Source organism: Lissotriton helveticus, chromosome 3_2 (assembly GCF_964261635.1).
Source record: "Lissotriton helveticus chromosome 3_2, aLisHel1.1, whole genome shotgun sequence".
NCBI lineage: Eukaryota > Metazoa > Chordata > Amphibia > Caudata > Salamandridae > Lissotriton > Lissotriton helveticus.
The window spans coordinates 32829257-32855371 of NC_136062.1; the positions used below are offsets into that span (position 1 = coordinate 32829257).

Consider the following 26115-nt stretch of genomic DNA (forward strand, 5'->3'; position numbering starts at 1 on the left):
CTGAGAGGCCACAATTGTGCGGCGCACACGGCCAAGACCCATGCTAAGGCAGATAGAGCCGGGCGGCTTGTAGCCTGTCTGGTGCAAAAGTCGGATCGCGGGGTCTTGGTGGGCACTATCCGTGCGGGGGGAGGGGAAATGGTCTACACGCAGCACGAGATCCATCAGGCGTTGACTGATCTCTACAGACAGCTATATGTGGCCCGAGGTACTGGCCCCAGACATGCACTGGTCGCGTTTCTCGATTCCGTTGCTCTGCTCACTGCCACTGACGCCCAAAATGATACACTCGGTGCCCCTATCACTCTAGAGGAGGTTGCGGAAGCGATCCAGGCCTTGGCGAATAGGGAATCCCCGGGCCCTGATGGCCTACCAGCCGAATACTACAAAGCCAACAGGGAGATCCTAGCGCCCTGGCTCCTCCAGCTGTACAATACGGCGGTTGATGAGGGACGCTTCCCACCGACTTTGCGGGAGGCTTTCTTGGTCTCGCTGCCCAAACCTGACAAAGAGCCCACAGCACTGGGCTTGTACCGCCCGCTGGCAATGCTGAATGTAGATTATAAAGTCTATGCCAAAATCCTGGCAGAGCGGCTGGCGCCGGTGGTCCCGCACCTGGTGCACCCAGACCAAAACGGCTTTGTGCCGGAGCGGTCCATCTCGCTGAAACTTAGGAGGTATTTTAGGGTGGCGGCGGACGCGCCAACAGATTGGCCTAGAGCGGGGTACCTGGTATTAGACCTGGAAAAGGCCTTCGACAGCCTCGAGTGGGGGTATCTACAGTCAGTGTTGGTGAAATGTGGGCTGGGTGCGGATTTCCTACAGATGGTGTACCTCCTGTATCGCAGTCCAGTGGTCCGTGTGAGGTTGGGTCCCTACATTTCGGAGGCGGTGGCGGTGAGCAGGGGCACTCGGCAGGGGTGTCCGCTGTCCCCGTTGCTCTTCATGCTGGCCGTGGAGCCCCTGGCTGCGGCCATAAAAAAAACTCTGGACGTTGGCATTCCGCTGGGGGATGGTGTACACCAAGTGTCGTTATATGCTGACGACCTGCTGGTGTTTGTCAGAGATGTAAGTAACATCCCAGAGTGCCTGGATCGCCTGTTGGATCGCTTCGCAGAGCTCTCGGGGCTCCGGGTGAACGCAGGCAAGTCCGGCCTTTTTGCATTTAGGGACGGAGTGGAAGACCCAGGGTTCCGGATCCGGGGCACAAGAGTCCAGTGGATGGCGAACACATTTAAGTACCTGGGGATCCAGATTTACCGCCAGCCGACTGACCTTTTTGACGGGAACTTGGGTCGAGCAGTGACAGCGCTCAGGTCTCAGATCGGCTTCTGGTCCACGCTCCCACTGACGCCCACGGGCAGAGTAGCCCTAGCTAAAATGGTCATGCTCCCGCGTCTGCTGTACCATTTCACTAATCTGCCGTTGTTTCTGCCTGCCTCCTTTTTCTCCATGCTTAACAAAGTGCTGCGCGACTTCATCTGGGGTTCGTCCCGCCATCGGCTGGCACTCTGGAAATAGTTCCTCCCCACTAACAGAGGCGGACTAGCCGCCCCCTGCTTCCAGCACTACTATCTGGCTGCACAGCTCCAGTGGATCGCACGCTGGCTAGCGGACAGGGGGAGGGAGGACACAGCTACGGGTGATCCCGCATACACACTGGAACGAATCCTCATGCTGTTTTACCCACTTGCAGCAACGGTGGTGCAGGCTGTGGCATACAGGTGCTTCCATAGGGCACTGGGGCTTACACGGGCAGTGTCCCCCTATGCACCGGGGTGCCTTTGGAGGACTCACCAGGAGGCGGGGGGTCCTCACACGCCGAATGCTAGAAAGGTGGCATGACGCAGACATACAGACGCTAGGCGACCTGTATAGAGACAGGACGCTGACACCATACGGGACGCTGGTCACCGATGAGGGGCTTCCCCCAAGGGGTTTCCTACTGCACCGTTCCCTTCTAGCACACATGATGGCGGGGTGGGGGGGATGTCACAGCAGAGCCTGAACAACATCTCACTGTACAATACCTACCTGTCATGGGCAAGGGAAGACACCGGGTTAAATTGTTTGCTGCGTCCTTGAGAGGGCACCCGGCAATAAGCCTGGACGCATTGCGTGGTAAGTGGGAGCGAGACCTGGGGCGAGCACTAGCAGATACAGAGTGGGAGAAGCTCCTCAAGAGCCCAGTGCGGATCCCCCGGAACATGCGCTTTCGCCAAATACAGGTCTACATAATTCATAGGGCCTACCTCACTCCAGCTTCAATTAACAGATACTTCCACAGAGCGGATGCGTCGTGTCCCAGGTGTGGCGAAGTGGATGTTGATCTACTTCATATCCTGTGGAGTTGTACAGGACTGGGTGCCTACTGGGGGGATGTTAGCGGCCTCCTTGCGCAGTGTACTGGGCGCGTCATACCCTGTAACTGGCCTGAATTTCTTCTTCACCTTTTTAAGAGGCCCCCAAAGGATAAAGCGTCGTCCAGATTTCTGGATCTGGGGATGGTAGTGGCAACGCACCTCCTCACTAAGAGGTGGAAGGCGCGGGGCCCACCTAAATGTAAATGTATTTGAGCTTGTAAAGCGCATTGCTACCCGTCCGTAGGTTTCCTGCGCTGTATAACTCTGGGGAACCCGTCCTGGCTTTCCCTGTGGGATGGTCCCTGCTGGGAGTCCCCAAGGTAGAGCCAGGCATCCCCGGAATTGATGGGGCCATTGTGGAGATTAGGCAAACTGATGCCCAGAGTTGCCGAGTGGAACCCCTGATTAGAGTAAGCACCGAAGCGAGAATTATCGAGTCCGCTGACCCAAGTCCACGACCCTGCCGCGTCGGGAATTGAACCCTGGTCCTGGGCCGACTTCTGCTCCCGGGTCTGCCGCCTCTAACCAGTGAACCACACTACTCCACTAAGCATGCAGGCTTGGGCCCTGTCCCTTCAGGCATGGGCTCGGGCGGAATGGACTGCTATACAACGAGAGGAAACAGTAGGACTCTGTAAGGAGCCCATGGCAGAACGCTGGGCACACATGCTTAAAGCCCTTCAGTCGGCAGGGAATATTGTGAGTGGGGGAGTGGCAGCAGATTAGCTGGGGTCATTGGCAGCTGGGGACGACACGCAGCGGGCAATGTGCCTGAGTCCTAGATTAGTGCTGCGCATGGCGCTGCTTCGCGAGGGAATGGTGGGGGTTCGCAATATGTAGGGGCGGGGGGAGGCGCTTTCTGGTGGGGGATTGGGGCATGATGGGGGATAACACCTACTGTCTGTTTATGAACATGTCGCAGTTTGCTTGTTTTGAATTAGGGAAATTGGGAGTTTTTCTGTTTTCAAATATGAATCATTTCTGTGCACGGGGCTGGGCCGCACAGGCACTTCTAGTTTAAGGATGCACACTGACACATATGCTACCTCCGGGTACACTTATACACTGCATTACGGTGCCTAAGGGACACAATTTTTCTCTATGTGACAAAACGTTGGTCATACCCTCAGGGATGTACTGTATGGAAATTCACGTGAAATGTAATGTCTATAAATACAAATGCCAATAAACAGATTTGACAAAAAAAAAAGATTAAGTAGTGCGATAAGGAAGGAGAAGGAGGTAATGGCAATGCGTTTCAAGTGCAGCTGCAAAATATTAGAGGCATATTATATGTCAGTCAGTACGCACTCGAATATCAACAGAGAGCAAGATATCTCCAAATGCCTCTATTGTAGGCTGAATCGTGGATGACAACGCTAACAAAGCAATGTCTGAAAACGGCCCGCCACAAACACCTCTCTATGTATTATTTTTACTTATTTACATAAGCGATGTCAGACAGCTACTCTCTAGGCCAGACTTTAGCGAATATGAGAATGGCTAAAACCAATCTACTTTTTAGGCTACATTAGAAATTGCTCAGAAAAACTTTTTCAGCCTACACACACTGATCTGACTGCTGGTTATTTTATGAACAGTTTTGTACTGTAGAATATAGGTGCAAAGTGCCAGATCGAACTCTCAGGCCCATGTTCCGGAAATCTCAGCCTTGCCACATCGAAGTCTTTGTCTAAGGCAGGAGCAAACCCACATCTCAACATGTCTGCAAGAATCGCATGCATGTTTCTGTTTGTTTGTAGATTATTCTTTATTAAAAACAAAATTATACTTAATAGCATGTTTTAAAGTATTTTCTTTGCTTAATACGTATAGGATCCATTTTATAGAGATTTCTGGCAACCTATTCTATGATGTTTTGTATTTATTGGTGCTTCTCGTATTTCGTTTCAGAATAATCGCATCAAAACATCCAAGTATAACATCCTGACATTCTTGCCTGTTAATCTGTTTGAACAGTTCCAGCGAGTTGCAAACGCATACTTTCTCTTTCTGCTGATTTTACAGGTAAAAAGTAATTTTATTTACAGATAAGTCTATGTTGCTATTTCACTAGTTACCTGATTATATTAAAGCTATACCCACTTTACAAAACATTGATAAAGCCAATAGCTCTGACTTTAATATGTTAATGAATAGAAGCACAGAATGCCCAAATGCATGTTTTTGCACATTAAAGCCAGGCCAATAGACATTACAAATGCTAGATGTCCCTTTAGTGAGCAACGCAAGCCTGCAGTACCATAAGCTGCTACTATACGTCCCACAAGGAACAAAACTCTCTTGCTTGTTTTCCCGGTATTAAACAGAGTAGCTGAGCTACAATTTCTTACAATGGCACAGAAAAGTAATTGTGATATAATTTCAAAGGTAATTAACAAACGTTCTACATTTAAGAAAGATCCTAGTGACTCACAGAACCTGCAACGTAGAAGAACGGCCATAGTGTACATATGAACCAGCAACCTTTTAGCGGGACCATATTAGCATATACAACAAGCAAGATAGAAAAGGACCATAGTGGAACATAGCACGCATGACATAGAAGAAGGAATTGTCAAATAAAATAAATTATATTGAAGAAGGTCCAAAATGATACTTGAGTGCCATGCTCACCATGGAAAGAAACGAGGTAAGCCGAACTTGAGAAAGAAGCAGGAGCTTATGTAGAGTATTTTTGTAGCTCGTCGAGAAACATATGATTCAATAACATTTGCCAATGTGTTCTTTTTTAAAGAATAAATATTCTTTTTTTTTTTTTAAATATATTTTTCTTGTATTTTTTACATAATCGGGATTTTATTCCTCATAGGAAATATTGTTGCACACATTCATTAATTATAAAAACTAGGCAGTTGAGACATTATGTTTTATTTTATCTTTGGATTTGATATATGTATTAAAAAATGGTTATAACAACAAAAATTAAATTTTGGAACTACCAGAAAAACCAATTGAAACACAAGTCTTCATTTGGATTATTTAATAGCATATACTACTTGAAAGCAAACAATCATCTACTTATACTCACTTCCACACAAACTGGGGAATCTAGTTGCAGACCCATGGCCAAACACGAGAAACTATAACATATATCTATTTATTATTGTTAAAAGCCTATGCAAAACAGATCAAAATCAATTGCTCATTAAAAACAGGATAAAAAGAATTACATATAAAAATTACATGAGTTTCAAGTTCATATGTAGATTAAACAAGATTTTCCTAAATTATGACTGAAAAAAATAACACCAATACATCTATAGACAACTCATCACGATAGCAGATCATAATAAAAACAAGGACAATACACAGAAATAAACAGCACAATTGGTCATGGAGAGTACACAAAAAAGAGAGTACAATTTGTCATAAAAGAACGCTTCAGTGTTAAAACCACTTTAAGACTGGAACCCGATACACTGTGCTGTATTCAATATCTGTAGTTCCAGCCACTACACGGATTGTGTATTCAAGCGTCAATGTGTTTCGATGGTAAATTCCAATTAGACCATCTTTTTCAAGACTCAAATATGGCTTCCACAACAGAATTCAGTCAAATACCTCTTTTTCCGTATAAGACTAATTAGGGTTAAATGTTCCCTTCAGCTATCTTTGGTCATAAACAGTGTAATGCAGGACCTCTCTTGTAATTTGTGCCGATTGAAAGTGGCACTATAAAATAGTGATACCTGGTTTGTAGCTTATATTCAGGAGGCGCTATGAAGGCTGCTACCCTCCGGCACACAAAACTTTGATTTAAAGTCTGTTATCTAGGCACTTGTGGCACATACTGTTAAACAAGTTGCCCAATCCTTCTTAATCTATGACAGTACCCTTTATCAATTGGGTCTCTTTGCCGCAGGATGGGTCCCTAGGATACTCCGTGCGTTTTCTTACAAAAGGTTCAGGAACCAGAAAAACCACCAAGGCATAGTAGATATGCACAAAATAGATTTTTGTCAGTGAAAAATGTGTCATTTTTATGAAAATTGTTGCTAAAAATAGGTTTTGAATGGTCACCTGCCTGTAAATTGTACATGAGATATTGTCTTCAACCCCTTCAAATTGATGGGACACCCAGAAAGATTTTATTACCCCTCCAAGAGGAAATTGCTTATTGCATCCTCTTTCGAGGAAAAGGTTAAATACAGGTGTCTCTCACTCTTCCCTATGGTATGTTATGCTCATTTAGATTTACAGTAATATGAGTCAGGCTGCCCTTTCAGACAAACTCTCATCTGCATGGGTTATTTGTAAAAGTATAGGCCCTTAGTCTGATTCCTAAAAGCAGTAGACACACACCATACTTGTTATTTATAATGAGCTGTCATTTATTATGCATAATCACTCTCAAATCTTATGTATCAGTAAAAGGGAAATGATTATTGTAATCTCAGCAGCCATACTAAAAAACAAAATGAATATTCGAAAAACCCAAAGCATCTTATATCACACTTCCCTACTACCTATAACTATTAGTCTAACCTATACCTACATGTATATCTATTTCTATCCATTTTTGTATAATGGGGAATTTCAATGTATAGTGGAACATTAAAAATAACTTTGAGTTCACAGACTTCTCACACTTGTCTGTTTTAAACCTGGAAAAAGAAGTGCTTATGCAAGTGGAAGGCCATATATATTTGCTGATCTCATTCTTAAAAACAAAGAGACACTTTTGTTACAGAACCAATCAAGGTGGTATGGTCTGACCCATTCCCATTTTTACATTAAAGACAACTGCCATGGCTGATCATCCACCAAAGGAAAATGGAGATAGACATATTCAGATGAAGATAAAAGTATAAACATGAGCTAAATGTTTATAGAAACGTATGGAAATCCACTACAAAAGGTACTTTGCAGAGAAAATTTGAGCGGCGGAAAACTCTGACAGAGGATATTTAGCTAAATACTGAAAAGTATGTGCTCTCCTTCTTTTACACAAACAGAACTTTTTTGGTTCAAATTAATTGTGTGAATCCTTCTCGACCTTATTCAATGAAAAAATAAACAAAAGTTATCAACATTTTAATTTGACCCCGATTAGGTTCGGTGTTAGTCAGGATTGTGTCCTGGCCCCATTCCTTTTTAACTTGTATATAAATGGACTGGGGGAAGCTCTTCTTAGAGACAACCAAGACTTCCCCCTAGTAGCTGGTCACTCTATTCTAGCCCTTCTGTACGCAGATGACGTAGTGTTGATGTCCCGTACACAAGTAGGCCTACAGCGCGTTTTGGATAGTTTTTCCTTTTTTATGAATGACCTAGGTTTAAGGTTAAACTCTTCCAAAACTTTTATAGTGGGCTGTGGCATCGGCATAAAGAAACATAAAGTTATGTATGTGACAGGACAAAAGATCAGGGTCACAAAGAACTTTTTATATCTGGGTATCCTTTTCTCCCACAATGATTCTTGAGTACAAGCAACTGCAGCAGAAAAATGGGCACTTTTACGCACTACCGCTGCTCTCACTGCCCTTGTGAGAAAACTAGGCAGAAAAAACCCAGAGGAGCTTATTAAAATCTACAAGGCTAAGTGTGTCTCATCAGCAGTGTATGGGAGCGGGGTTTGGGGGTTTGCCGATCCGCTTCTAAACCAGAGAGTAGAGAACTCCTTCCTAAGATACGTCCTATCGGTCCCGAGCAGCACCTCAGCATGCATATGTCATGCTGAGTCAGGATTATCTTTTATCTCTGATCTAATTAGGCTCGAGCCTGTGCTGTTATGGCACAGGCTCTGGACTAAAGAAGAGGCCAAACTGAACAGAGATATCCTTTCAGATATTCTGAAACTGGAAGGTGCAATGAGGATTCCATGGCTAAAATATGTCATTAATTTTTTTAAAGATCTTGGTCATTTAGCTTACTTAACTAATCCTACTACTATTAGGGCAATAACAAGGAAGGAACTAAGACAAGAGGGCATTGCGTTTCTCGACACCATTAGAATGTCATCCGAGATCGTAATTACTTTTAACATTCAACCCTACCAAACCTTTGTACCTAGTGCCCACAATAGATTTTTACTAACTCTTTTTAGGCTGGGGGTCTTACATAGACTAGTCAGCTTCCCTATAAGGAATGACTGGTCTCAAGACCTCCAACTATGTCCTTGCGATAATACTTCCCCACAATCCACGATACACTTCACTTTTTTTCAGTAGGTATTATTCTGTTCCCAGGAGCTCGCTTCTGGAACCTATTCTGAAACAGTGCGGGTTACCCCAATCCCATCCCGCTTTCCTGGCTCTACAATATTTATATAATGAGCAGAGCGTTTTCAGGATAGCAATCTTCCCGAAAAAGGTATTGAGCCTAAGGAAACAAATGTGCACCTAATTGTTTTAATGAGGTATTATTAACTAATCTTAGGCAGCTTTTATCCGACATAGGGTTTGGGGAGGCTTGGGCCAATCAGGTTCCTCCACCCATGCAGGTTTTAAAAAGTGCCTATTGGCTATGGGTACAGGCAGAAGAGATGCGTAACCCTAACATGGGGAAACTCACAGAGCAGTTTCTGGAGCACAAACCTGCCCGCAAATTAGAACCCTTTCTCGATTTCTATGAATCGATTTCTCGAAACTATGTCTGTATGAATTGTCTGCATGTATTTTAAACTTTGTGCTTTTATGATTGTTTGTTTAACCAATCGAATAAAACCTTCTTTGACTTGACTTGACTGCAACGGATGAAACTGGAGTTCCTGATCCTCAATATAGTCTTGTCTCTTTGCTATCTGACTTTTAACCATTGGAAATTGACTCATTCGAAGCCATGATGTCATCAATTAGAGCCGGGTCACTGTTGCACCTTTGTCCAGCTTCCTGTTTTCACCTGGTGGTTGGTGTCTTTGCACCAATATTAACAGATGTGTAATCTGTCAACTTAGTCTACAATATGTCCACAATCATGAAAGGAAGCACAAATAAATCTCAGTGCTGCACATATGTCTGGGCTTACCCAGCCAATTTAGGGCAAACAAAGCAAACACAAGGAGATGATGGATAGATCTGTGACTGGGGGTGAATGTCTGAAAAGTTTCCAGTTCAGGGAAGGCCTGTCTTGGCAGTTTGGGCTGGACTGTTCCTATGAGGCACAGGGTCAAGACTGATTTGCAGATAGATGGGTCTGAACTGAAGGTGGCGAAGTGAGCTAAAGAATGATGATGGACTCAACCCAGATCTGTGACCGAGGGCGAGTGTCTGAAAAGTTGCCCCAGTATTGGAACTTTCTTAGATTCCCGTGCTTTAGTAAGGATGGTCCGGCGTCTTTGACGGGACACCCAAGACCGGACTCGGTAATTTCACAAGTGGCACCAAGGAAGTCACGCAACCCCCTTAGCTCCTTTGACAACTCCTCCAGATAAAGAGGGCAGGAGGTTAGACAACGCCGGGAAGAGGTTCTCTTCACTGGCGAGTCTTCTAGTGCGGGCAGCAAATGCCTTGGCGATATTGGGCAGATACGATCGCCTACTATGGTGTGATGTTTTGCCATACTTGGATCAAATCCCTCCAGAGTCAAAGAAAGAAGCTAAAAAGGATTTTGCAAGAAGGAGAGGCAACATCAGTGGAAGTCAATGACTGTGCCATGGACATTGCCACAACGGCTTTTCGTTTTTTGGCTGGGGCTGCAGTCCTTCGTTGCCAGGGATGGCTTAAAGCGACTTGGTTTAGACCCGAAATCCATAATAAGATCCTGGATCTACCTTTTGATGGAGAGGCATTATTTGGAAAATTGATAATGACACTCTCCAAGATATTAAAAAGGATACTGAGACTGCTAAGTCTCTGGGCATGCTTCAGTACCGTAAAGCTCCTTTTAGAGGTTCCAGATGCAAAAGCACCACCTACAGAGGCTCTTATCAGCAGCAAAGGTACTTATCATATGACTCAGGTTCGCAACAGTACCGCCAACCTTATCAGCAAAGGCAAGGCCAGTCCTCGAATTTCTCACTACCTAATAACAGAGGGAAGCAGGCTCGCCAAGGACGGGATACGTCCAAAAGACAATAGCGGCCTCCTGGCTCTTCCTACTGTACCCACCTCCGCAGGGTACTCTATTTGAAGTTGAGAATTGGGACTCTTCCGTTAAACAAAGTGACAGCAGCCTGGAACCAGCGCAATCCATCATCGGCCTTTTGTACAGGCTGCGCAGCTCCTAATGAGTCTATCGACCATTTTCTCTTTGCGTGCCCAGTCTACAGGATGGCTAGAACCACATGGCTCAAGCCTCTCTGCAGGAAGCTGGGTTCTAAGAATTATCGGGTGGCACTTAGTATTTTAAAAACCGACACCTCCTCCCTCACCTTTGTCTGTGGTGTAGCAAAATATTTGAGCTGCGCATGGCTAACAAGATCAAAGCTCCTAGCAAAAATTAGCAGCCTGGTAACGGCTAGGTCTGCCCTTCGATATATTGCTTTTTATGGCTATCAAACTTTTATTAATGATCCTGTTTTATGTATTTTTAATGTAGTTGTATGATGTGTAGCTGGTCTTACCTATGAAGTTGTACTGTATTGCGAGCTTTTTTAAAATATGAATTTTGGATGTACATGCTTTTATGATCAATTGTTTATCGAATAAAGTACATTTGATATTATTAACTAATGAATGAAGGATTTGTAAGTTTAATATTCTTTTTTTAACCTAGTGTATGAAATTATTTATGCAATTTTTATGCAAACTATGTCTGTATGAATTGTCTGCATGTATTTTAAACTTTGTGCTTTTATGATTGTTTGTTTAACCAATCGAATAAAACCTTCTTTGACTTGACTTGACTGCAACGGATGAAACTGGAGTTCCCGATCCTCAATATAGTCTTGTCTCTTTGCTATCTGACTTTTAACCATTGGAAATTGACTCATTTGAAGCCATGATGTCATCAATTAGAGCCGGGTCACTGTTGGACCTTTGTCCAGCTTCCTGTTTTCACCTGGTGGTCGGTGTCTTTGCACCAATATTAACAGATGTGTAATCTGTCAACTTAGTCTACAATATGTCCACAATCATGAAAGGAAGCACAAATAAATCTCAGTGCTGCACATATGTCTGGGCTTACCCAGCCAATTTAGGGCAAACAAAGCAAACACAAGGAGATGATGGATAGATCTGTGACTGGGGGTGAATGTCTGAAAAGTTTCCAGTTCAGGGAAGGCCTGTCTTGGCAGTTTGGGCTGGACTGTTCCTATGAGGCACAGGGTCAAGACTGATTTGCAGATAGATGGGTCTGAACTGAAGGTGGCGAAGTGAGCTAAAGAATGATGATGGACTCAACCCAGATCTGTGACCGAGGGCGAGTGTCTGAAAAGTTGCCCCAGTATTGGAACTTTCTTAGATTCCCGTGCTTTAGTAAGGATGGTCCGGCGTCTTTGACGGGACACCCAAGACCGGACTCGGTAATTTCACAAGTGGCACCAAGGAAGTCACGCAACCCCCTTAGCTCCTTTGACAACTCCTCCAGATAAAGAGGGCAGGAGGTTAGACAACGCCGGGAAGAGGTTCTCTTCAATGGCGAGTCTTCTAGTGCGGGCAGCAAATGCCTTGGCGATATTGGGCAGATACGATCGCCTACTATGGTGTGATGTTTTGCCATACTTGGATCAAATCCCTCCAGAGTCAAAGAAAGAAGCTAAAAAGGTTTTGCAAGAAGGAGAGGCAACATCAGTGGAAGTCAATGACTGTGCCATGGACATTGCCACAACAGCTTTTCGTTTTTTGGCTGGGGCTGCAGTCCTTCGTTGCCAGGGATGGCTTAAAGCGACTTGGTTTAGACCCGAAATCCATAATAAGATCCTGGATCTACCTTTTGATGGAGAGGCATTATTTGGAAAATTGATAATGACACTCTCCAAGATATTAAAAAGGATACTGAGACTGCTAAGTCTCTGGGCATGCTTCAGTACCGTAAAGCTCCTTTTAGAGGTTCCAGATGCAAAAGCACCACCTACAGAGGCTCTTATCAGCAGCAAAGGTACTTATCATATGACTCAGGTTCGCAACAGTACCGCCAACCTTATCAGCAAAGGCAAGGCCAGTCCTCGAATTTCTCACTACCTAATAACAGAGGGAAGCAGGCTCGCCAAGGACGGGATACGTCCAAAAGACAATAGCGGCCTCCTGGCTCTTCCTACTGTACCCACCTCCGCAGGGTACTCTATTTGAAGTTGAGAATTGGGACTCTTCCGTTAAACAAAGTGACAGCAGCCTGGAACCAGCGCAATCCATCATCGGCCTTTTGTACAGGCTGCGCAGCTCCTAATGAGTCTATCGACCATTTTCTCTTTGCGTGCCCAGTCTACAGGATGGCTAGAACCACATGGCTCAAGCCTCTCTGCAGGAAGCTGGGTTCTAAGAATTATCGGGTGGCACTTAGTATTTTAAAAACCGACACCTTCTCCCTCACCTTTGTCTGTGGTGTAGCAAAATATTTGAGCTGCGCATGGCTAACAAGATCAAAGCTCCTAGCAAAAATTAGCAGCCTGGTAACGGCTAGGTCTGCCCTTCGATATATTGCTTTTTATGGCTATCAAACTTTTATTAATGATCCTGTTTTATGTATTTTTAATGTAGTTGTATGATGTGTAGCTGGTCTTACCTATGAAGTTGTACTGTATTGCGAGCTTTTTTAAAATATGAATTTTGGATGTACATGCTTTTATGATCAATTGTTTATCGAATAAAGTACATTTGATATTATTAACTAATGAATGAAGGATTTGTAAGTTTAATATTCTTTTTTTAACCTAGTGTATGAAATTATTTATGCAATTTTTATGCAAACTATGTCTGTATGAATTGTCTGCATGTATTTTAAACTTTGTGCTTTTATGATTGTTTGTTTAACCAATCGAATAAAACCTTCTTTGACTTGACTTGACTGCAACGGATGAAACTGGAGTTCCCGATCCTCAATATAGTCTTGTCTCTTTGCTATCTGACTTTTAACCATTGGAAATTGACTCATTTGAAGCCATGATGTCATCAATTAGAGCCGGGTCACTGTTGGACCTTTGTCCAGCTTCCTGTTTTCACCTGGTGGTCGGTGTCTTTGCACCAATATTAACAGATGTGTAATCTGTCAACTTAGTCTACAATATGTCCACAATCATGAAAGGAAGCACAAATAAATCTCAGTGCTGCACATATGTCTGGGCTTACCCAGCCAATTTAGGGCAAACAAAGCAAACACAAGGAGATGATGGATAGATCTGTGACTGGGGGTGAATGTCTGAAAAGTTTCCAGTTCAGGGAAGGCCTGTCTTGGCAGTTTGGGCTGGACTGTTCCTATGAGGCACAGGGTCAAGACTGATTTGCATATAGATGGGTCTGAACTGAAGGTGGCGAAGTGAGCTAAAGAATGATGATGGACTCAACCCAGATCTGTGACCGAGGGCGAGTGTCTGAAAAGTTGCCCCAGTATTGGAACTTTCTTAGATTCCCGTGCTTTAGTAAGGATGGTCCGGCGTCTTTGACGGGACACCCAAGACCGGACTCGGTAATTTCACAAGTGGCACCAAGGAAGTCACGCAACCCCCTTAGCTCCTTTGACAACTCCTCCAGATAAAGAGGGCAGGAGGTTAGACAACGCCGGGAAGAGGTTCTCTTCAATGGCGAGTCTTCTAGTGCGGGCAGCAAATGCCTTGGCGATATTGGGCAGATACGATCGCCTACTATGGTGTGATGTTTTGCCATACTTGGATCAAATCCCTCCAGAGTCAAAGAAAGAAGCTAAAAAGGTTTTGCAAGAAGGAGAGGCAACATCAGTGGAAGTCAATGACTGTGCCATGGACATTGCCACAACGGCTTTTCGTTTTTTGGCTGGGGCTGCAGTCCTTCGTTGCCAGGGATGGCTTAAAGCGACTTGGTTTAGACCCGAAATCCATAATAAGATCCTGGATCTACCTTTTGATGGAGAGGCATTATTTGGAAAATTGATAATGACACTCTCCAAGATATTAAAAAGGATACTGAGACTGCTAAGTCTCTGGGCATGCTTCAGTACCGTAAAGCTCCTTTTAGAGGTTCCAGATGCAAAAGCACCACCTACAGAGGCTCTTATCAGCAGCAAAGGTACTTATCATATGACTCAGGTTCGCAACAGTACCGCCAACCTTATCAGCAAAGGCAAGACCAGTCCTCGAATTTCTCACTACCTAATAACAGAGGGAAGCAGGCTCGCCAAGGACGGGATACGTCCAAAAGACAATAGCGGCCTCCTGGCTCTTCCTACTGTACCCACCTCCGCAAGATCATCAGTAGGAGGCAGGGTGTCACTATACCTTCAGAATTGGTCCAAGATAACATCAGACTGATGGGTGCTAAACATCATTCGAAAGGGCCATACTTTGGAATTCACGCAAATCCCACCATCCAAGCCCCCTGCTACCATTCCATCAAAACATCTGCGTCTTCTGCGGCTGGAAGTTCATCAAATGCTCCTGAAGGTTGCTATAGAGCCGGGCCCCTCAGCCCAAAGTGGAGAAGGATTCTATTCCAGGTTCTTCCTGGTAAGGAAGACGCTAGAGAAATGGCGCCCCATTTTAGATCTCAGGGAGCTCAACACCTATCTCATCTCCCTGTCTTTCCGGATGGTCTCTCTTCAAGACATTCTACGTCTCATCAATCCAGGGGATTTCATGGCCACGCTCGATCTCGAAGATGCGTACTTTCATGTGCCGATTCATCCAGCACACAGAAGGTTTCTACGATTTACAGTAGCCAAGAGCCACTTTCAATTCAGGGTTTTACCCTTTGGTCTTCGCTCAGCCCCGAGGATCTTCACAAAGGTGCTGGCACCAGTAGCAGCGTTTCTACGGAGGAATCACTTTTAGGTCTTCCCTTACCTGGACGATTGGTTGCTGAAAGCTCCGTCCAGGGAGGCAGCGAGGGAAGCGGTCGACGAGTGTACAAACCTGTTTCTGAATTTAGGTCTCACTTTAAACAAAGAGAAGTCATCTCTGGTCCTGTCCAGGACAGCACGCTTCCTGGGAGCCATCTTGAACTCCAGCCAAAGAACGAAAAACTTCTGTCTTTGACTCTGGAGGAAGTTGATCCAAGTATGGCGAACCATCACACCATAGTTGGCGATCGTATCTGCCCAATATCGCCAAGGCATTTGCTGCCCGCACTAGAAGACTCGCCATTGAAGAGAACCTCTTCCTGGCTTTGTCTAACCTCCTGCCCTCTTTATCTGGAGGAGTTGTCAAAGGAGCTGAGGGGTTGCGTGACTTCCTTTGTGCTGCTTGTGAAATTACCGAGTCCGGTCTTGGCTGTCCCATCAAAGACGCCGGAACATCCTCACTAAAGCATGGGAATCTATGAAAGTTACCAATACTGGGGAACCAAAGTTACAGGTAAGTAACTTGTTTTCTTTCAGTGCTCCATCCATCATCTCCTTGTGTTTGCTTTGTTTGCCCTAAGTTGGCAGGGTATGCCCAGACATGGGTCCCTTGCTCACTTTGCCACTGGATTCAAAGTAGCCTGGCTGATGAGGGGTGTTACTCTATCCCTTGCTCACTTTGCCACTGGATTCAAGCTAGCCTGGCTGATGAGGAATGTTAGTACAAAACCGGGCCCAGGATGCTTGTTTTCAGTTCAGGGAAGGCCTGGTTTGGCAGTTTCAGCTGGACTGTTCCCATGAGGAACAGGGTCAAGACTGATTTGCATATAGCTGGGTCTGAACTGAGGTGGCGAAGTGAGCTAAAGAATGATGATGGATTCAACCCAGATCTGTGACTGGGGTGAGTGTCTGAAAAGTTTCAGTGCTCCGTCCATCATCTCCTTGTGTTTGCAAGGGCACTCTGTGCTCTGGTTATATTTATCTGCAGCATTCAATACAGCATCCCATAGACATCTGCTGCCTGCAAGGCCATGACCTTCCTCGCCCCCCACTCCAATGCTGTCGCTCCTAGCCCTGCCAATGCCCCGAGGTGGCCGGGGCCCCATCGTTATACTCAACGTCGATGCTTAGGTGGGTTGGCGTTGCCCGACTCTGGCACAATGCCACCCGAGCCAGTGCCTTTTTCCTTTGACAGGCTGGAGAAGGTAAAGATTGAAATGAGTCAGAAGACTGTTATGGTTACCATCATCCCCTTAATGATACAGAGGACAACTGGTACGAGGAACTGGTGGATGACCGTGATTTGGACACCTCACTAGACACTGGCCTGGTCTCTCCTCCTACCGTGGCTATGGAGAAGGGGGCCTCATTCACAGTGGTGCTGCAGATCGCAACTGAGGTCTTGGACCATCAGTTGCCCACAGTGGCAGATGTCTTGACAGAAGTGCTTCAGCTGGTTGCTGCCCCTTCAGAACCCTTACTACCATTCAGTGACACTCTTAAAGATGGCTTCTTTGGGTTTGGTCCAAGCCCTGCACAGTAGTTCCTGTGCACAGGATAATTGCCCCCTGCCATTGCCCTGCTTCTGGGGTACCCAGTTTCCTCACACAGCACCCTACCTTGGAGAGCTTGGTGGTGCAAGCCTTCGCTTCCAGGATCAATCCCTGCATGTTCCCTAGCTCTCCACTGCAAAAGGAATCCAAAAAGGCTGGATACCTTTGGCAAGAGGATTTTCTCTTCTGCCCGCCTAGCCCCGCGGTCAGGGAACACAGCATTCCTTTTGGGCTGATACCAACACACTGAGTGGGATTCGGTTGCACAAGTGCTGCCTATGGTCTCGGATAAGGCCCGAGCCATACTCTCTCAAGCTATTGCCAACTAGCGAGGTGTAGCAAAGTTTACCATCAGATGTGGGCTTTACAAGACCTATTTTGCTGGGCAGACTGATTTATTCATAAGTGGCATGGAGACGCTGTGCCTGGCTGAGACCACGAGCTTCTCTGTGGATGTCCAGACTTTGCTCATAGACTTACCCTTTGATGGTTTCTGTCTCTTTGTTGAGAAGGCAGACTCGGCGCTAGAACACTTTAAGGATAGGAGAGCTATGACCAGGTATTTGGGCCTATCCATGATCCTACGCCAACCTCAGTGTTCCTGTAGCCCATTCAGTAGCAATGGTAGGGGCCACCAGCCACGTCTTTTCCCACCCAACCACTAAGGCCAACAGATTTCCCAGCCTTTTCCTGCCTGTGAATGCAGTTCATACAGATCACAGATAACATGGGACCACCAGTTAGAGGTCAGGTCCGTACACCCGCCTCCCCACCCACCCCAACAACTGCAGCCTCCAAAGTCCTTTAATAATAATATGGAGAAAGTTGGTCTGTCGGGTAACCGAATTGATTCTTAGTATACTCAATAATAACCAATACAAAATAACAGTACTCAAAGTTTTCAGTAGTAATCAATGAAACAGGAGAAAAGACAAAGAACATGAATCAATGGCACACCAAATTTGAATCAATCACAGTGTATTTAAGGAAAAATCCATATATTCTTTTACATTTTATGGTGTCAAACTGACATTACACAACTGTCAGAGTTTATGAACATACACTTTGTTCCAACGGCGCAGGTGCTATGGTGGAAAAGGTGCAAAGAAAGGTGCTAAATGTGAACAAGAGTTATGTGTACCATGTAACCATGTGTTACTGCAACAAATAGGGTGGGGGTGGGATCATGGGCCATTTGTCAAGAGGCCCTGCACCTCGGTACATGGCTGAACCTTAGGCCATTTCCCTTGGTTTGACATCTGTAGCGCTTTCTGAACGCCAGGACTGACAACTCCGCCTTCAATGCCTGGCAGATCATGAATAGCATCTCATCTGGTGGTGGTGCAAGGTCTCTTTGTAGAGTAGAGAGAGCCTTAGTTAGACCTGTTCATCAATGCCAAGAATGTGCAATATCAATATAAAAAAAAAGAATGTACAATGTCAGCAGTTTTGCACACTGAAATGTTCAAGGTAGTTCACGCTTAGAGATGCTTTTCAGCTTGAGTGGAACTGCAACCTCCATTACACATTTCCGCTGGTACCACTCCTGCCCAGAGTTCTCAAGAAGATCAGGAATGACCAAGTCCAAACCATTCTTGTGGCTCTGGTTTTGGAACAGAGAGTCTATAATCAAACTTCTGAGAATGACCATCAGTCCTCCATTCAGGCTGGCCTTTGGGAGGATCTTCTGTCGGAACAGCAGAGCAGGGTTCTGCACCCAAACCTGGACATGCTCCACCTTCATGCTTAGAGATTTAGCAGCAACAGTTGACAACTTTCGACTCTTGGCAGCCAGATGTCCCTCCACCAAGACGACATACACCGAACGTTGGGACAAGTTCATGGCATGGTGTGTATCCAAGGCTATCAATCCTCTTTCTGCAACCTTGCCCCAATTTCTTTTGTTTGTTCTTTCTCTGGCGTAGCAGGGCTTTGATCTGGGCACTGTTAAAAGTTACTTATCTACCGTTTTGGCATTCTTGCAGTTGCCAGACCAACCCTCCTTTTTTAAATCACCTGTTGTTACTAGATTCCTTAAAGGCTTTCAACACGTTTCCTCCAAGGCCCTTCATCATGCCCCAATGGAATATTATTTTGTCCTCACTTTGTCTCATGTGCATAGCTTTCGAGCTGCTTCACAACTGTCTACTTCACCTGCTTCCAATCAAGATATGGTTTTTGTGGTGGCCATAACATTGACCAGGATGGTCAGAGAATTGTGGGCACTCTCTGTGCACGCTCCTTAAACCACCTTTTACTCAGACAGTCTGATTTTGCGGTCCTGTGCTTAATTTCTCCCAAACATTGTAACACCTTTTCATGTAGGTCAAACCATCGCCTTTCCTACCTTTTTTGTTTCACCTCACCAAAGTTCTACTACACATTGGCCAAAAAGCAACCCCCTGAGGACTTGCATGCTCATTCTACTAAAAGCAAGGCTGTGACCCCTGAGTTAGCTCATGGAATGTCTGTCTTGGACATCTGTCAGGCAGCAATGTGGGCATCCCTGCACATGTTCACCAAACACTACTGACTGGATGGTTAGGTCTGTCATGATGGGCCCTTTGCTTGTTCGGTCCTGCAGGACTGTTTGATTGAATCGGTGTCACAGACCCACCTCCGGGAAGGTATTTCTTGGGATTCTATTTGAGGATAAGGAATCTGTGGCTAAAAGTCTCTAACAGATAAACAAGTTACTTACTTTTGGTAATGCCCTATCTGGTAGAACCTCTATCAAGCCACAGATTCTTTAAAAAGCCCTCCCTGCTCTGCAAACTGATTTCATGGGGTCACCCTTCTAAGGGCCTTAGCAATACACACCATTCTGTCTGCATTCTTCATGGCTCTGCGCTTTTGGTGAGAAAAAGCACTTCTGGTTCTAACACAGAACCGAACGACACCACCTACTGGAGTGCAGTGGTACTGCTCGAAAATGTCTGGATCCAGTCTGACGCCTAGGTACTAGTCTAAGGTAAGGAATATGCAGCAAGATAGTCTCTACCAGATAAGTCCTTAGCGAAGGAGGGTAACTTGGTCATCTCTGACCCTCTGTCAACGTTCCAAGATTGTATGTTGTCAGTTGCAACTAGGCTGGTGTGCAGTTCATTATAATATAACTTTAACAAGACCGAGGTTATTTTTTTACCAGGTCATGAGTCTCTCCTTGCTCCTCTTCTTGGATTCTAGCCGGTATCCTTGAGAGCAGCTCCACTTGCAGTGGCAACAGTCCAGAACCTGGGGTTCCATTTGGATGCCAATCTGTCACTGTAAGGACAAGTTAGCCTCCTTTTTGCTTTTTGTTTCTCTTTCTTGTGACTGCTACAGAAAGTTATTTCTTTTCTCCTTGCTTAAGCTCTTCCATTGATGGTGAAGATGCCAATCTTATGTTGCTTAGACATATGCCACTCTTTATTACTTGCATCTTCTCAGGCATTGTTAACTGCCTCCAATAATTTTATAATGCTTCTGCAAGACTTGGCTTACAATGCCCTCACCTCACCTCAGAAATGATGGCATTAAACATTCTTCACTAGCTCCACATTTCCAAACAGGTGATTTTTAAATTACTTTGAATGGTACATTAAGCTTAATTTGTGTGGGATGCTCTTTATCGTCAGAGAAAGTGTTAGTGTTGTCTTGCGATCCAAAAACTGAGGTCATCACTGTGGTAATGTGTTTAGAGTTCCCGAATTCTGTCCCTCCAGAAAGGGTGGGTCAATGAGGTAGAGCTGTCGAATACTCTATCTCCCTCCCTTTGAAAGTTGCAACAGCTACTACCATTTTGTAAAGCTTTGAAAATATGGCAAGTCACACATTAATTCTCCTAGTTGTGCTATCTCTATACCTCAACACCAGGACTCCAGCTCTGTTTACCTTGCATTACATTATCCAGCTATATCTGTCATTAAAGCCTAGCTTGCACAATGTTTTCTCCAAAAAACACCAACTAAAACATGATCACAATGGCAATCTGGGGCAAGGACGAATGATAGAGAATAAGAGTAAGAAATGAAGAAGGGGGAGGGGGCGGTCCTGTAACTTCTCTCGTTCCCCGGGTCTCACCTTGTTGAGTTGTGCACCTGTTCGTCCTCCCCCACCTCTAACCCATAATATTTTAACCATGGGTTCTAGCTTTTACTGAATGTTTGGAGCATCCTCTCACCTGGTATGTCTCCTTTTCTCCCACCATGTAGAGATCCATATGGACCTTCCATTCGGTAAGTGTGGGCTGATCCAGGACTCACCAGGAGCGGGCTATGTTTCTTTTGGCCACTATTAGCCCTAAGGTTGCATAGAATGAGTTTGTTATGTGGTAGGTTTATCTCAGTGGGAATGCCCAGCAGCACATATTTGGGCTCCGACTCGAGTTGTGCTCCAAGCACTCTGTTCAGTTCCCCCAGTACCTGATTCCAGTATGTTTTGATATGGCTACAATCCCAAAGCATATGTATGTATTTACCCTGCACGGTTTTACATCGTAGGCAGTAAGGTGTCTCTGCCCTCCCCATGGTATGAAGGTGCGCTCTGTTAAAATACACTTTTAAATTATTTATTTATTTATTTATTTATTTATTTATTTATTCAAAGTTTTATATAGCGCGAACAAGATCTTTGCAGATATCAGAGCGCTTTACAGAGACAGCGGTAGGGGCAACAGGAGGGTGATTAAATACACTATTGGGTACAATATAGTAGCATAATAGGATAGCAATCATGTACAGATATAATACCAGTAAACAACTAAGTAACTAATAAAACATTTTTTTTTTTTAAAAGCGGTGCAGCGTCTTTGATCCAGCAACAAAGGAGATCAAGTGAACTTAGGCCATAAGGATGGCTTTTACCTCTTTCTTAAAAATTACAGGGACAAGGGGTAGGGGCAACAAGAAGGTGGTTAGACCAACTATTGGGTACAGTATAGTAGTCGGTAGTAAGTGAAATAGCATAATAGGATATCAGTCATGTACAAAATATAATACCAATAGACAATCAGGTAACCAGTACTACAGCAACGGTGCAAAAGTCTCTGTTCCAGCAACAATAGAGTTCAGGTGAGCTTGGCCATAAGGATGGCTTTTACCTCTTTCTTAAAAAGTGCCGTGGAGGAGATAAGTCTGGTTTCAGGAGGGAGTGCATTCCAGATCCTGGGAGCCATTCCTGAGAAGTAGCGTTTGCATGTTTTTTCCTTCCGGAATCTACGCGGTTTCAGGAGTAGATTTTTTGTACTTCTATTGGATCTCGAGCCTCCTGATATAGTCAGCTTTTGAGTGAGGTAGTTGGGTGACTTGTGGTGTACGGCCGAGTGTGTCATAACGGCTATTTTCAGATGTATTCTGGCTTCAAAAGGCAGCCAGTTCAGGGATTTTAAGTCAGGGGATATATGCGAATGTTTCCTTGAACCAGTGATGAGTCTCGCGGCAACGTTCAAGGAGGCTCTTAGGGGTGCGGTTGTTGAAAGGGGGAGTCCGCTAAGGGCCACAATTCCGTAGTCTATGCGAGGGATGACTAGGGCTTGTACAGCAGTTTTGAAGTCCTTAGCTGGGAAGAAGGGTTTAAGTTTCCTCAAAGTGTTGATTTGGAAGTTAGCTCCTTTAGTTGCTTTGCTAATGTGCTGCTGCATGTTGAGCTTGGCGTCAAGTGTGATGCCTAAGGATTTCGCAGATTCCACGATGGTGGGCTGGACATTGAGCGCTGTTAGATGATTGAGCCAGGTTTGGGTGATGGCAATTTTCGTGGGAGGTGAGATCAGAAGGTACTCAGTTTTCAGAGCATTTAGTTTGAGGTGATTATCGGCCAACCATGATTGGGTGTTTCTGAGTGTGGCGTTCAGAAACTTGATGTCTTCCGGGGATTGTAGCTTGAGGTATAGTTGAGTGTCATCGACGTACATATGGAAGCGTACATTAGATGCTTGAAGCAAGGTGGTGAGTGGTTCCATGACGAGGTTAAACAATGTGGGGGATAGGGAGGATCCTTGTGGGACGCCTAAAGTTACAGGCACAGGTGAGGACAGCACGTTGTTGATCTTGAACTTCTGAGACCGGTTATGTAGGAAGGAAGTGAACCATTTGAGAACAGTCCCGGATAAACCCATTCTGGTATTTAGAAGCTCCAGTAGGTTCTCATGTTTGACAGTATCAAATGCTGAGGAGAGGTCAAGAAGGATGAGGAGGCAGGAATCGTTGCGATCAAGGATTTGGAGGGCGTCATCAATTACGTGCGTCATAGCCGTTTCCGTGCTGTGTTTCGCTCGGGAGCCTGATTAATGAGGGTTGAGGAGGTCAAAATGATCAATGTGTTTTGTCTATTAGAGTTGTACGCATTTTTCCAGTAGTTTGGCCAAGGTGGGGATATTGGTGATAGGGCGATAATTGTTTAGGTCAGCCGGGTCAGCTGTAGGTTTCTTGAGTATAGGTGTGACTTGCCCCACCTTGAGGGAGTCTGGGATGAGTCCTTGTTGAAGGGAGCTGTTAATGATTTTGGTCCAGAGTGGGAGGAGCAGGGCGGTGAAGTATTTCACAGCATTAGCAGGTAGGGGGTCTGTGAAGTGATTAGAGTGCTTCAAAGTGCCGAGCAGTTTGTGAATTGCTTCTTCAGTGTAGGTGTCGAATGTTGTCCATGATGCGTTGTTTTTAGGGTGAGTGGTAGTCATGCTGATGGGGCTGGAGTATCGGCTTACATCATTGAGGAGATCACTTCTTATGTTGTCGGTCTTTAGCTTAAAGAAAGCAGAAAAGTCTTCACAGTGTGGAATATCGCTTGTTGTGCTGTTTGATTGTAAAGGTTGCATCTTGGTTTGAGTTTTGACTAGTTCGAACAGTTTTCTTGGTCGGTTCTTTGCTTGGTCCAGCTGGAGGCTAAAGAAGTCAGATTTCGAACGCTTGATTTTCCTAAAGTAGGCATTTCTCTTGTGCTTCAACGTTTTAAGGTGCAGTGCTGAGGGGTCAGATCTCCAGGTGCGCTCTGCCATTCGCATAGCACGTCTGTCTTAATTGAGTCTGCCATCATACCAAGGGTTTGAATTCTTGGTGGAGACTCTCTTCAGTTGCAGGGGGGCAGCTTCGTTGATTATTGAGTTCATAGAATCGAGGTAGAGGTCAGTCAGTGATTAAACATCAGGGGCGCCCGCAGGGGGAAGGAGGAGACTGCAAGTGTGGGAAGGCAGGGAGTTAGGGTTAAGATTCTTCATGTCCCTTTTCCAGATCTTGGATTTGGTGGGTTGAGCCGTGTTAGGTTTAACTTTTTCGTTGATGAAGAAAGTGATAATGTGGTGGTCTGACCAGTCACAGGGTTGGATCGACCCCAATTGGGTAGAGTCCTCTTTGGAGATGATTAGGTCGAGGATCGAGCCTTTGTCGTGTGTCGGGCTGTTGCAGATTTGGGAGAGGTCAAGCGCATTGAGGAAAGTTTTGAGACTATTCACCACTGCGTCTTTCTGATCGTTCCAGTGGAGATTGAAGTCACCCAGGAAAATTTGAGTGATCTGCCGACCGGCATTGGATGAGATCGTGTCCATGAGTTGTTGGGTGAAGGTGAGGTTGTCCCCTGGCGGGTGGTAGATGACATGCAAGGAGCATACAGGCTTGCCCTCACTGGAGATATCGAGGCAGAAGAGTTCACAGGAAGTGAGTGAGGGGGAGGTGACTTTGGTAACAGAGAGGTTGCTCCTAAAAATGCATGCAATTCCACCGCCCGTCTTGCCGGTCCTATCGAGTCTAATGATGTGGTAGTTGGGGGGGACTAGTATGTCCATTATAGGTGTAGAAGTTTCAGTTAGCCACGTTTCAGTCAGAATGGCTAGGTCGAGATCCATTGTTATGATGAGATCCGCGATGTCGGAGGAGTGTCTCGGGGCCGATCTACAGTTGAGTAGGATGCATTTGAGTCTGGGGGTGAGAAGGGTGGTCGAGTGATCTAGAGAGAGGGGGACTTTTATGAGATTATTTGGAACGGAACTTCTGTTGCTTAGAGTAGGAGGCCTAAGGGGATTTGTGAGAATTGTGGGAATGGGGAGGTTTGTGGTGGTTGTGTGCTTTAAGGGACCAGGGCCAAATGAGCGAAGGAGGGTGCATAAGTCGTGGTCCGAAAGGGAGTTGAGGGCGCGACGGGGACGGTGGGTGTGATTGCGAGCGGGGATAGAGGGCCAACGCGGGGAGTATGGCTTGAGAGGGTATGTGGGGAGGATGAGGGACTTGTTGGGTGAGGAGGCGGTGGTAGGTAGGGGTTGTCTGGTGAGTGTGATAAGAAGATCTTTGATGGTGTGGAGATCTTCTTTGACTTGTAAGAGGGTGGATATAATCATGTCCAGAGGTGGATTGGGGATGGTGTAGGGGATGGGTGCCGTGGGCGAGTGGTTGATTAGGGAGCTGGAGAGGGAACTGGCTAGGGGGGGGATATGCTAGCGTTGGTGCAGGGCTCTGCGGTAAATAGTGAGGGGGATGCCATTCGATGGGTGAGAGAGATTGTGGGTGAGGGGTGTGGATGAGGAAGGGGGGAGGTTGGAGGCATAGGTGGGGGTGCTGGTGGGGGGCGACGCAGTTGAGTTAAGGGATGGGGGAAGGCCGGAGATGGTGGGGGTGTGAAGAGGGTGGTGGGGGCTGAGAATGGGGGGGAGCGAGGAGGAGGGGTTGAGGTAGAGGAGGTGGTGTGTTCTGCGAGTCTGGTTGGGAGAGTGGGGTAATGGAGAGTGAGAGTGGGAGGGGAGATATGGTGGGAGATGGACCTGCCGCGGGGCGGGGGAGATAAGTTCCGGGCGATGGAGGGTTCTGCGAGACTCATAGGAGGTGAGAGGTGGGGGTAGGGAAGGTGGGGGTATGGAGGATGTATGAGGGGGAGTAATCTCTGCCATTGGATGAGGGGTCTGGAGAGGTTATAGCAGGTGGGTGACTGACTACAGCGCTGGGGATGTATGAGGGGGAGTAGTCTTCGCATGTGGATGAGGGGTGTGGAGAGGTTGCATCGGGTGGGTGACTGACTACAGCGCTGGGTGGATGGGAGAGGTGTGTGTCGTTCAGCTGTTGAGATAGGTTAGGCAAGTTAGATTGAAGATTGGAAGTGGAAGTGGAGGGGGTTGTGTAGCTTGAGAAGTTAGGAAAGGAGGTCCGCCGGTTGGAGATGAGTTCTAGGAAGGTGGGGAACAGGTTGTCGAGTAGGTCCAGGTTCCTATCAGTAGATTGGAATAGGATGGTCCCGTTGTTGTAGATGGTGATGGTGGCTCTGCCTGGGAAAACTTGAGATGGTGTGATAGAAAGTGTTAGGCCATGAGCAGATTTTCTGGTGGTGGAGATAGTGAGAATGGAGAGGAGCGCTTTCCTCCACTGTGCTCCACG

At 45.8% G+C, this 26115-nt stretch overlaps 1 protein-coding gene across 5 annotated transcripts in view; it reads left to right on the plus strand.

Moving 5' to 3' along the window:
* ATP8B4 (ATPase phospholipid transporting 8B4 (putative)) overlaps positions 1-26115 on the plus strand; it is a 4589528-nt gene that overhangs the window by 485827 nt on the left and 4077586 nt on the right. For all 5 annotated transcript variants that reach the window (XR_013609828.1, XR_013609825.1, XR_013609826.1 and 2 more), the window contains exon 3: positions 4278-4391. Coding sequence is in view for 1 of the 5 variants with exons in the window: in XM_078684774.1 (XP_078540900.1) it covers positions 4278-4391 (114 nt within the window). In the remaining 4 variants the exon portion in view is untranslated. The remainder of the gene's footprint in view (positions 1-4277; positions 4392-26115) is intronic.